The sequence below is a fragment of the Epinephelus moara genome, chromosome 9, assembly GCF_006386435.1.
Source record: "Epinephelus moara isolate mb chromosome 9, YSFRI_EMoa_1.0, whole genome shotgun sequence".
NCBI lineage: Eukaryota > Metazoa > Chordata > Actinopteri > Perciformes > Serranidae > Epinephelus > Epinephelus moara.
This window is the reverse complement of record NC_065514.1, coordinates 11,664,170-11,675,732: the sequence shown is the minus strand read 5'-3', so window position 1 is coordinate 11,675,732 and position 11,563 is coordinate 11,664,170. Positions and strand designations below refer to the sequence as shown.

The following is an 11,563-nucleotide window of genomic DNA, read 5'->3' as shown; positions in this document are numbered from 1 at the left end:
ACACAGACTGTAGACCCCTCTGTCTGCTTCTCTCTGGAATCACTCTTTCATTTTTCCAAAAATATGACGATATTTCTTCAGGGAGTGCAGTTAGTTACAGTGTGGACAATCACAAATGGGCGGGGCTTAGCGAAAGGTCAATTATGTTGCAGTGCTGCTCACCTGAAAATATGGGATGCTACATTAATTTTTTGGTCTGTATGTCTGGTTATAAGCATCTGAACTGTGCTCATATGAAGTGGCCGCTTTAAACACTGTGCACGTGATTTACTGTTTTGCATCTTTGTACTTCAAGCGGGAGTTCGCAATAGCTGCTACCTCCATGCCAAATTTAAGTCTTCTAAGGCAAAAGCTGTGGCCACCAAAGCGCAGGTAAAACGAACAGAACAAGCTGTAGAGCTGCAGCTAGAAATCTGGCAGGTCAGGCTCGGATACGTTGTAACTCGGATATGGTGTCACACTTGGTAATGGTTCAGAAAAGACCGTTTTTGGGCTTAAAATACACAGTTTTGGGGACCCAATCCCCACTGGAAAACCAGTTTGTCTCCGTAAATAACAACTGCTTTCCATGCCACTGTCACCGCTGGAAAAATAGTGACGTTTGGGGGCTAAAAAGCCACAAGAAAAAGAGCCATTAGTCACTGTCTGCAGCTTGGCAGTCGTCTCACCTAGGTGTCACACTGATCATCATCCCCTCCACCTCCCAGTAGCAAAGTCAGCTCATATACTGCATCACTTCAAAAATGTTGAAATGATATGTAAGAAACATACAAATCTAACATATCAGTGGTTTGTAGAAACATACAATGGGCTGAAAGTAAAACAGCAACAGGTTTAGCTGGTAATTTTGGTCTTTAATATGGCCCAGTCAGCGTAATCTCCCGAGTAATACAATTGAATTTTGAGATCGCCATTCCTGTCTCCTTTATGGTGAACTACGGGTGGATGCATTAAAGTGGAAACGGATAGAAACTGCTCCAGAGTGGCAAACAACCCCCCAAATGTCTGCACACACAGCCTAACCAAATTAATTAATCTAGCAATTTTCATGTCAGTTATATTTGTGACTTGTTTTGAGTGTTATTTTTGTTTGTTTATAATCAGTCCGACTGGCAAACACAGAGCGCCACAGACGGGAAGAGGCAGCGAATCAACACATCTGGGACAAATCTCAGAGGAGCTGCTGTTTCTGGATACTTAATGATTTACGGCACAAATAAAACTATTAGCCCAGAGTTCTGAAGACTGGAGAGCTTTTCTTTTTTGGGGGTGGGAGGAGGAAATTCATTTTCAGTTTGAGCCACTCAGAAATGAAAAACGAGCGGAGGCCATACATTCCAGCACAATCTTAAAGGTGTAAAACACTTCCAGATGGCTGCAGGAAATTATTGCAGTGTTTGCATATCACTGCATTTTAGCCTCTCCTCAAACCATCCCCAAGAAGTGGCTCCTTTTTTCTTTACACACCTCATTTCACCAGGGACAAACTGTGCAGTCGGACAGTCTGAAAACTTAAAGGGGATTCTGATGCTTGTTTGTGTCTACAAATACTCCCGGCCGTGACTATGTGCAACCATTTTGAGGGCAGGAAACACCATTAAACCACCGGTGCCCTCCAGCCCCTTCCACCACCACCAGAAAAAAAAGGTATTTTTCTATTTAAGGAGCCTCGTTTAGAGACCTCTGGCAGCCAGAGGGGCAAAGTGTGGGGCTCCACACTGGGCCTATTGTTTCATAAGTCCCATATGTGAATACCTCTGCTGGACCAACCCCTCCATTAAAACAACAGAGCCACTGCTGCTCTGCTCAACATCCCCTCACACTGCTGCCACACACCAGACTCCAAGATCAACTGCCCACCGTCCACCAGGTTAAATCTACTGAGTGCTGCACGATGGTATTTTGATGTTGATGTTGCGCCACCAAAACTTAAAATCAGTGAGCGTTCATTTTGGCTATGTTGCATGTGTACACTGCATGTTTTTGTGTGTGGATAAGCTGAGTAACTCACCTGTTTCTAATAGAAATCAACTTGTTTCAACAATAATGTACCAGTGCAGTCTTCTGCCATTGGGAGGGTTACGTCCCCCTTAACATCTTACATTTGTCACCTACCAATAAAAGTAGCAGAGTTTTATTTTGATGAAATTAAAGATATTTCCAACTAAACTGATGCAAAAAAATCACCTAAATGCAGGAAATTAAGTGTTTGATGCTAAAAATTTCCTGGTAAAGGACCCCAAACCTCTCGTTTCATATGTATGACCCCCAAAAATGTTGACACGAAACCCTTGTGTGCCTTAATTCTGACACTCGTAAAACAATCTTATTCTTGTCTTTAAGAAAAATGAGATTTAAATTAGACTTAAAGGCTGAATTTGTGGTTAAATGTCTTTGTTAAGACACTCAAATGGTTTGTTGCAGCACAGCAAAGCAACACAAGGAAACAGACAATTTAATACACAGGATTCCTTTTATTAAATTCACCCAGTTTTACAACTGTGTACATTTTACACAGGAAAAACTTAAGAGGAAATCACTGTATCATGTCAGAGGTGCAACCTATTACCAAAGCTATGCAACTAGCCACCGTTTACGTACCAAAAAATACAAAATATGGCAATAATTTCACAGTACAGAGCTTCCTCATTTTGGGTTTCGTAGCCTTTTCTGCCCTGTGAACTAGATTAACAATCCCATTAACCCAGCCATTAGAAAATGTATAAATCTGATTATAAAAATCTGTATTTATTAAAAAAAACAACAACCCGTAAGCAAATATTTAAAATGGATATAAATGAAAATATATTTATATATATATATTTATTTCTCCTATTAAAAATATATCAAATAAATATTATTATAAATCATTCTTATAAATTGCATCCCTGTATGCGTATCAAGCGACCCCAAGGTTGATTGATCTGAGAGTAACTACAAACAGTGACAAAACTCGTTAAACATTTTAGTGGTGTCTTTATAGGTCGAGCCCTGAACACGGAGGCCTCCTCTCAGCAGCTGGAGGATCTTACAGACAGCTGTAAACAGCTCGGCCGTGCGCCTCTGTCCATCAGCAAAGCTCCACTGGTGTCTGTGAAAACAGGAAGTGATTTGTTAGCCTTAACTGTCACAGAAAAACTTTTAACCAGTGGTGTAATTTATGCTTTTTACTTGAATGGGAGGGCTATATTAGCAATTTCACAGCCTCAGAATCCAATAAAAGGCAGCATGTTCGAGTGTGTTCGAAATAGCTTTGCATATATTAAACTGTCATTTATGTAAATTATGAATCTAAATATAGTCAGACTCAAGCAGAGAGTGCAAAAACTGTGGGTCAGGACCAAAAATGCATAACAGAGTTTCCCTGTTGGGTTCCCATAACAGAAATAGACACACTAAGTCACCAAATGTTACCCTTGGATCCCAGATCTTTAAAAAAGAAACTCCAAGAAAAGAAGAGCATATTTCATCAAACTTACTGGCCGAGGGTCCAGGGAAACTAGCTAGCTAGTTAGGAAACCATGCTGTGCTTGCTGAACTGTGAGCTGCAAAAGAAGAGGAGAAGAACATGTCAGTGTTGTCAGAATTAAGTGCACACTCTGCGTCTAATTATCTGGAAGTTAATTTGAAATTAAAGAATAATCAACTCCAGGTTTGGTGGATTTACCTCAGGCAGATAGCTGCTCCTCCGTCTTTCTTCCACCATTCCTCTGATCAAAATCCATTCTGATTGGCTGGTGATTAACACTTGTTTGTGTTAATAGTCAGTATTAGAAAAGTAATCAGATTACTGGTGTCATTTATTTCCTTTTTTAGTTAGTGCTGTGTTACATTGATTAGCTGTGAACATGATTAACCGCCTATGTAAAGACACCTTTGAAGAAGTGATGGAAAAGGGAAAAATAGAAACATTAATTTTCTTTTATTACATGCAGATTTCACCCATGACATTACCCAGAATTTAGCAATCCTTCCAGTAGCTTAATTGCTGAGGGCATGCATGATTAACTTCTTGTGTAATTAAATGGAGCTCAGTCTCAGAGTGATTTCCATAAACATGTAGACTGTGCCGCTCGGGACACTGTAACGATTTCATTCCAGTTTGTTTTTACAGCTGAATGCAGAGCTCAAAGTTACAATCATTAGAAACGAGGCAGGCAATTATTTTATCTAAAAGATACACAACTGCTCGGGGGCGGCAGCGAACACTAACACTTATTTAAAAACCTGATTACATTCAGGCATTACCATTTATTCTTAACTAAACAATGTGGTGCTCACACAGTCTGCAGGATTTCATTAAAGATGTTAATGCCACCTGTGTTGAAGCCAAATCTAACAGATGAATACTGCAGAACAACTTCATCTTATCACAGTATGTTATTTTTGGTGAGTCAGAAATGTTTTCTTTTCCTGATACAAGTGGAAAAATTGGATTATTTTAATCTGTTTGGAATACAAATTGATTTGTTTCAAAGCAGGGCTGTAACAGGATTTGAGAAATACTGAGGTCATGAGTTCAAATTCTTCCCGTAAAACCCCAAACCACCCCCCAAAAACTGTTTGAACAGACAGCTTTTTCCACATTGCATTCATTCCTTTAACTGTTTGGTAAAATTTTGTGCAACTTTTATCTCACAACATGGTGACACAAGTGTATTTTTGCACTAAAAATAGTCATAATGAAAGATGTAGAAAGAAAACTGAAATATATGTATTTGTTATTGTAAAATGTAAATAGAATATTGAGCATTCAGTGCAGCCATAGCCACAGTCAAGCAGGGCATGACAATAACATTTGCCAGGCTGCCATTGGAAACCATTTCGAGAACCTGTCAACCAATTCTCTGCCTTTTTAACATAGCCTTCATAAAAGTGGGAACCTCAAAATAAATACCTTTTTAATATTTGTTGTATTTGTAGGAAGCATTACAACAAGTTCTTCAACCCATACTACCATGTTCCTAAATAATAACAACACCTAATGATGGACAATGGAACAGCTCGTGTATGACTGTTAGCAGTCACGGTTGCAACTTGAAATAGTCGCAGTTGCACAACTAGTTAGGTTTAGGCAACAAATTTCCTGGGTAAGGTTTGACAAAAAGTTCATGGTTTGGTGTAGAATTAGTGTTAATAAGGTAACGTAACATATCTCAAGTGACACGTCAGATACATCTTATGTAATCACTCCTGTGACATTCATCAACATACTATGTTTCATTGTTAACATAACTCAATGTTGACTTTTGGTTTCACACACAAAACGAACACCGACCTCCTGGATGAAAGTCTGGTACTTGTTTGACCCATCCATCTCCCTTCTCTCTCATGATATAACAATCATAATGTTTTAAGTGGCGGCACAGTGGTGCAGTGATTAGCATTGTTGCCTCACAGCAAGAGGGTTACTGATTTGAACCCAGGGTGAAGAAGCCCTTCCATGCACAGTTTGCATGTTCTCCCTGTGTCAGCGTGGGTTTTCTGCGGGTACTCCAGCTTCCTCCCACAGTCCAAAGACATGCAGGTTAATTGGTGACTCTAAATTGTCCGTAGGTGTGAATGTGAGTGTGAATGGTTGTCTGTCTCTATGTGTCAGCCCTGTGATAGTCAGGGGCTGATATGTGTCATCCCCTGACTATATTTAATAAAAGCACCAATAATCAACCCTACAATATTATCACAATATTGATATTGGGGTATTTGGTCAAAAACATTGTGATATCTGATTTAAGCAATATCACCCAGCCCAAAGTTGTTACATCAGTGATACTTAAATATTGGAAATATTTCTGTTACAGTCGGTACTGCACGTACATTAGTGCATTTTCTTGCGTGTGCACAGGCCTCCTCTAATTTATATGTCTGCGGCTGTGCACCTATGCCTTATTCTCGGGCTGGTGTGGGCACGCCAAGCATAATCTTACTGCGGCAGAATGCATGTGCCATGTCATTTCTGTCTGGACTGTCTGGAAATCCCACGTTCAAGCTTTGATGTTGTCGCATTGGCAGTGCCTGGCGCTTAATCACATTTTTAGGAAACATGAGGTGCATCTCTGCAGCTCTCTGCGAGCCCCGCAAACAATCTCTGCAGATGATCTGCACAAGCTTTTCCACAGAAGTTTAAATAAGGCAGAGTAAGGAGTAAAAATCTGTAACAGATAAAACACAAACTACAAAGAATTTTGTTCGGTTACAGTAATAATCTTTTAACATTCTTTCATGTCAGATTTTTATTATAAAGCTGATGTATCACAGGTTTTGGCATCAAAAAGCTGACGCCTTGTTGCCCGCCTGGCATCTACTTTTAAAAGTTATGTGTTGAACCCTGTCAAATCAAGTCAATTTTACTTTAATAGCCCAAAACCACAAATTTGCCCCAAGGGCTTTGCTTCACCGTCAGCACCCTCCATCCCTAGACCCTCAGTTTGGAAAACATAAAACTCCCCCTGAGGAACCTCACGTCCTTCTTGTTTCAAACATTTCTACAAATAAGAAAACAGAACACTCTTTGAAACAGTTACTCTGCATTGGAAGCACATTAAAAATTACTTTATCCCAGGGGCAGGTTTTTTAAATTGTTAAAAAAAAAAAAAAACCTCATATTTTTGCAGTGTAAAACATACAGCCTTGTTTTCAAGTTCAAGACCAAACATCTTTGAGCTCCTAATAGGATTTTAAAGCCAAAACATACAAACAAACATGTAATCCTTTGAGAGGAGCACAAACATCACCTCAGCTGATGATTTTCATCTGACATCAGCAGCGTGCGTGTGAATTATTAAAATAGGTGGCATTTATCTTTAATCCAGCACAAAGAAAACAAACTTAATGAACACACTAATGATCATTAAGTGAGAATAGCAGCGGAGGTTGTTCTAGGCCAGTATATGAGCTCACTTGGCAGCTTAAACACACTTCACCGCTGCTTTAATGCCGTCACCTGCTGAGCTGTTGCCATGGCAACAATTGTGTAAATACCTTACTGGCACCTATAGCAGCACGACCCATAAATTCTGTATCGAACACATCTCTTTCTCCCTCTCTCTCTTTCAGTCTTTGAGAGGAATTAAAAAAAAAAAAAAAAAAAACATCTCTGCATTTCTACTGTTGGAGCTAAAAGCAGCACAGACAGGAAGCGTCAGCTCGGTGCGATCAAACTCACCTGTAAATGAGGAAACTGGAGATCCCGAAAATGATGAGCGCTAAGCCGGATCCCACAGCGACAATACCCAGAACTGGCAGATGACCTGGAAACAGGAGGAGAAGGATTCCACGCTCAGTCGTCGCTCATATGTTCAACAGATGTCCACATTCATATGTTTCAAAGGAGAAAGAGAAAAGCTCTGTGCTGTGTTTCTCACAGCTGTGACTTCCTGACATACAGCTGCGCCGCTTAAGCAATCTGTCAACCGCAAAAACCGGCAAACAATTTCACACAATTACACAGCTCCGATATTCCCGATATAAAGACCTAATGGAGACTAATTATAGCATCTGCTGTAAATCAAAGGATAAGATAATACTCATCATTAGGAGAAATATCAGTTCGAACACCAGGAGATGTTTCACTTCACTGCATTCAAGAAACAGTTAACTACTTGTAATAAGCAATTAAAGTCTGCATTTTTCAGCCAGTATCATAGAAATATAATGAGAGCAGAACGGACATTCCCATTTAAATGAACAGAGCAGGATGGTCAGAGCGGTGACCATTTTTATGTGTACGACTTCCTAAACTTCCGTATAAACAAGCTGACATGTCACAAACTCACTGAGGTGAGGTTTTGCAGTCCATTTCTAAATAAACAGTCCATTACTTTTAAACTACTACAATATTTCCTTGTGTCTTTTGTTTGTTGAAACATGATGTCATGAGCTACTGCTTAGCGGGGAGACCGAGGCTGTAGCCATGGACTCAACATGTGGACGTGGACTTGTGTTCTACTATATTATTTATCACAAGCAAGCACACCAGTACACCAGTGGCTCTCAAATGGTGTGCCGTGATGCCAATCCAGGTGTGCTGTGGGATTTTGTGATAACCACAGATTGTTACTGCAATATTCAACTGGGCCTTTACAAAAAGTTATGCATGAATTCTTAGGTGACTGTATCAGTATGTTGTGTGCACCCATTTCCTAATAAAGAGGCACACTAAATTGAATTTTAAAAAACCTTCACAAGGAACCTATTTATCCCTGTTCGCATGTGGGAATTGTAAGTGTGTGGCACATCAAAAGCCCTGATTGGCAGCCAGTGTGAGGGATGATAACATTTAAAAGGGGAAAGCTGTTAGTGGGAGTAGGAATCGCTTTTTTGTAGAGAGCAAATTACAACAAAGCACCAGCGAAGACGACCTACCACCGAAAGAAAAGAGAGGGAAAAAACAGTGGACAGTATCACGAAAGCTAATTGTCTTATCTTTTATTGTCTTATGTTGTAATAATAGTGATAACACATGTTATAGAAGCTATTGTGAACAGATATCAATATAGGTGTGCATTGAGATATTGGCTTCAGCAACAAGAGGCAGGATAGGAAGACAACAAGACAGTTGCCATTATAATGTGCATTTTGCATCAGTTGATGGTTGAACTCACAACCTCTGACACCAAGGAGCACCTTCTATCTGACTGAGCTAATTAGCAAGTGAGAATTTATCTATGGCTTCACAAATTGACTAAGCCAGCCACCAGGATGACAGCAGCTGTCAAGGCAGATTTCAAACTGCTGTCATAAATTCAGTTAGCAAGACAAAAATCTGAAAATGCACATCTTGCATTTAGACAGCATGGAGATGTTGTTAATTTGTTTTTTAACAATGATTGATGTACTCCATAAGTGAAAAACTGATGTGTAAAGATGCTCTATTCCCATTGACAGCAATGGTTCACGTGAGGACAGAATTCAAAATGCTGTCAAAAATACAGTTTTTGATATAAAATTCTGATATTTGCCAAACATCATTTACCGTGACTCCAAAATTTTGTAAATTTTTTTAATGAAAACTTATTTAGCAAGAATTTGCAAGTATATGTTTACAACAGATGTTGCGCTAGACTTTTTTGTCGCCGGGTCATAAAAATCCGGTCATAATCTATTTTTACCGGTCATTTTAATTTTCGTTTTTAANCTCTATCCAGCTTGACAGAAGCGCTCGCGGCTCCTGTGAAAAATAGACCAGACGCCGAACTGAAGCGCTGCCTCTACTCCACGGGCGCTCCGCTCTGCTCAGCGGCCTGTGTGGACAGTCAGATAGGTTAACATGGGCGCTGACTGAAAACTGCCTCCGCTGCTGGGCGCTGTGCCTCGGTTCCGCATCCGGTGTGTCCAGGGCGTTATGTCAACAACGCTACATGAAGCAGATGAATGACTTTTTCTCTGCAGTACTGTGCACTCCGCCGCCAAGTGGGCAGGGGTGGTAATTGCAACCGGTCAAAAGGACCGACGACCTTCAGATTTTCCAGTCATTGTTGTAAAAAAACGGTCAATGACCGAGAATATCTGGTTAACGCGACGCCTGGTTTACAGTCAAACATCTCGATGCACTGTAGGCTCAATTTTTGATAAATCAAAAATCTGTGAGGACAATTTGTGTAGGACAGTCTGAAGATGCTCTGTAGCAAGTTTGGTGTCAATTGAGCAGAAATTGTGGGAGGAGATAGGTTTAAGAAGTTTTACAGTTGTTGAAAAAACAGAGTGATGGACTTCATAACTTGCAATAGGTTTAAATGTACAAAAGTTTCTTCAGTATTGGGGCTACATTTTGGTTAAAGTTGCGAAGCTGTAGCACATACGGTCGATTTGTTGTGAATTTTCAAAGTTTTGAAATTTAGACGCTTGCTGTAGAGCAACCATCAGGACTATTGACTTGTGTTTGCAGCTGAGGATATCTGGCATAGGACTGGACCTTTGTGCAAAGTTTGGTGATTTTTCGCACATGTGAAGTAGGATTTCCTCAAGAAGAAGAAGAAGAAGAAGAAGAAGAAGAAAGAATGAGCAGGAAAACAAGAGGGTCCTGGCAGGACTGCCTGCCCGGCCCCTAACAAAGACATTAATGTTAGCTAACTATGCCAGTAAGCAGTGTTGTACTGGGGTATGGCAATACCACTTGGACAAACAAGACGCAGAACTGCCTTACACTGTAATACTAGAAGTGGTAGTAATAAGACTGGCAATAAAATGAGTTTATTTCTGATTATGATTACATTTGCTAATGATTATTCCAGACAGCAGTGCGTGGTTGCCTGTCACAGAAAAGCAAATTCTACTCATTTATATTTTTTATCAATATATTTTAGCATAAAAACAAATAAAAAGTGTGTAGATCCAGCATGTGTCACATCAAACTCAGTAAATTAAGGGTTTATTTCCACCAAACCAAAGTCGGTGACTGTTAAAACAGTGGAAAGACTAACATTAACCAAGATCATTTTGGTTAAGTTTTATTTTGTTTCTGTCGAGTTTGAATGATGTGTGTTTTACGATGAGTTAACGAGGCAATTAAGCTAACGGTGGTGAAAGAGAGAAATGTGGTTCGGTTGTATTTTTCTGTTTAATGAGGAAAATAGGTGTAAGAATAGGCCAAAACAGCGTTCTCAAACTGTGAGCGTGACACTTTTTATGGTCCTGCTGATGTGTGCTGTCACCATAACAACAAACAGTGATCACAGTTTTCTTTTGTATTCGTCGGCAAGCACTTCAGTGTCCAGCTTATTCATTCAGCTGCATAAATCTAAACATTTTTGGAAATTATATAGATTTAACAGTCAGAAAACGTGCTGATATGTTGGATTATGACATGAATGGGTTATGTGTTTGTGTTCTCTTACCTGCAAATACAGTTAAATAGCAAGCATTAAAGGAATAGTTCCAACATTTTGGGTTACAATGTTTGCTTTCACTCCAAGATTGAGATGAGAAGACTGATATCATCTGCAGCGTTGACACAGCTGGAGCCAGGAAACAAACGAGCACAACTACAGTAAACTGGCCGTCTCTGTTTCTTTACTCTGTGAATGAGACACTGCTGCTATTGAGCTTTGTGTGTCTGTACATGTTGTTAATCGTCAATATGTGTCATCAAATTCCCAAACACTCATTGCCCTTTGTGCTTAGAGGGACACTGGAGAAGGAGACGACACCCAGGCTCTCGACTCTGCAAATTGTTTGGCTTCAGATTTGTGTGACGGAGTCAGATTTATTGCCCCTCCGCTCATTATCCCTCCTTCACACCAAAATACATTTGTAATTGGAGTGGTTTTCCTCCTCAGTTTATCATCTGTGACAACCGTCACTCTGTTCACACAGCTAAGACCATTTCCAGCATTTATCTTTCACGCCGCTTGTTATTCAAGCAAACATTACACTTCTACATTTGCTCTTTTGCTTCATTGAGGGAGAGAGTTGGGATGAAATTGAGGAAAAACAACACATCTATCATCAAAGCATGGATGAAAATATCACAGGCTGCGCAGAGATGAGAGTGATAATATAAACAAAGCATTAGTGTGCTGTAATATTCATCAGATGACTGATTCAATCTTGTTCTAAGTCATGA

At 39.9% G+C, this 11,563-nt stretch overlaps 1 protein-coding gene across 1 annotated transcript in view; it reads right to left on the bottom strand.

The window, feature by feature from the left end:
- Positions 1–11,563, bottom strand: part of npr2 (natriuretic peptide receptor 2) — a 97,385-nt gene that overhangs the window by 50,431 nt on the left and 35,391 nt on the right. Inside the window, exon 7 of the mRNA XM_050053138.1 lies at positions 7,166–7,250. Coding sequence (XP_049909095.1) covers positions 7,166–7,250 — 85 coding nt within the window. The remainder of the gene's footprint in view (positions 1–7,165; positions 7,251–11,563) is intronic.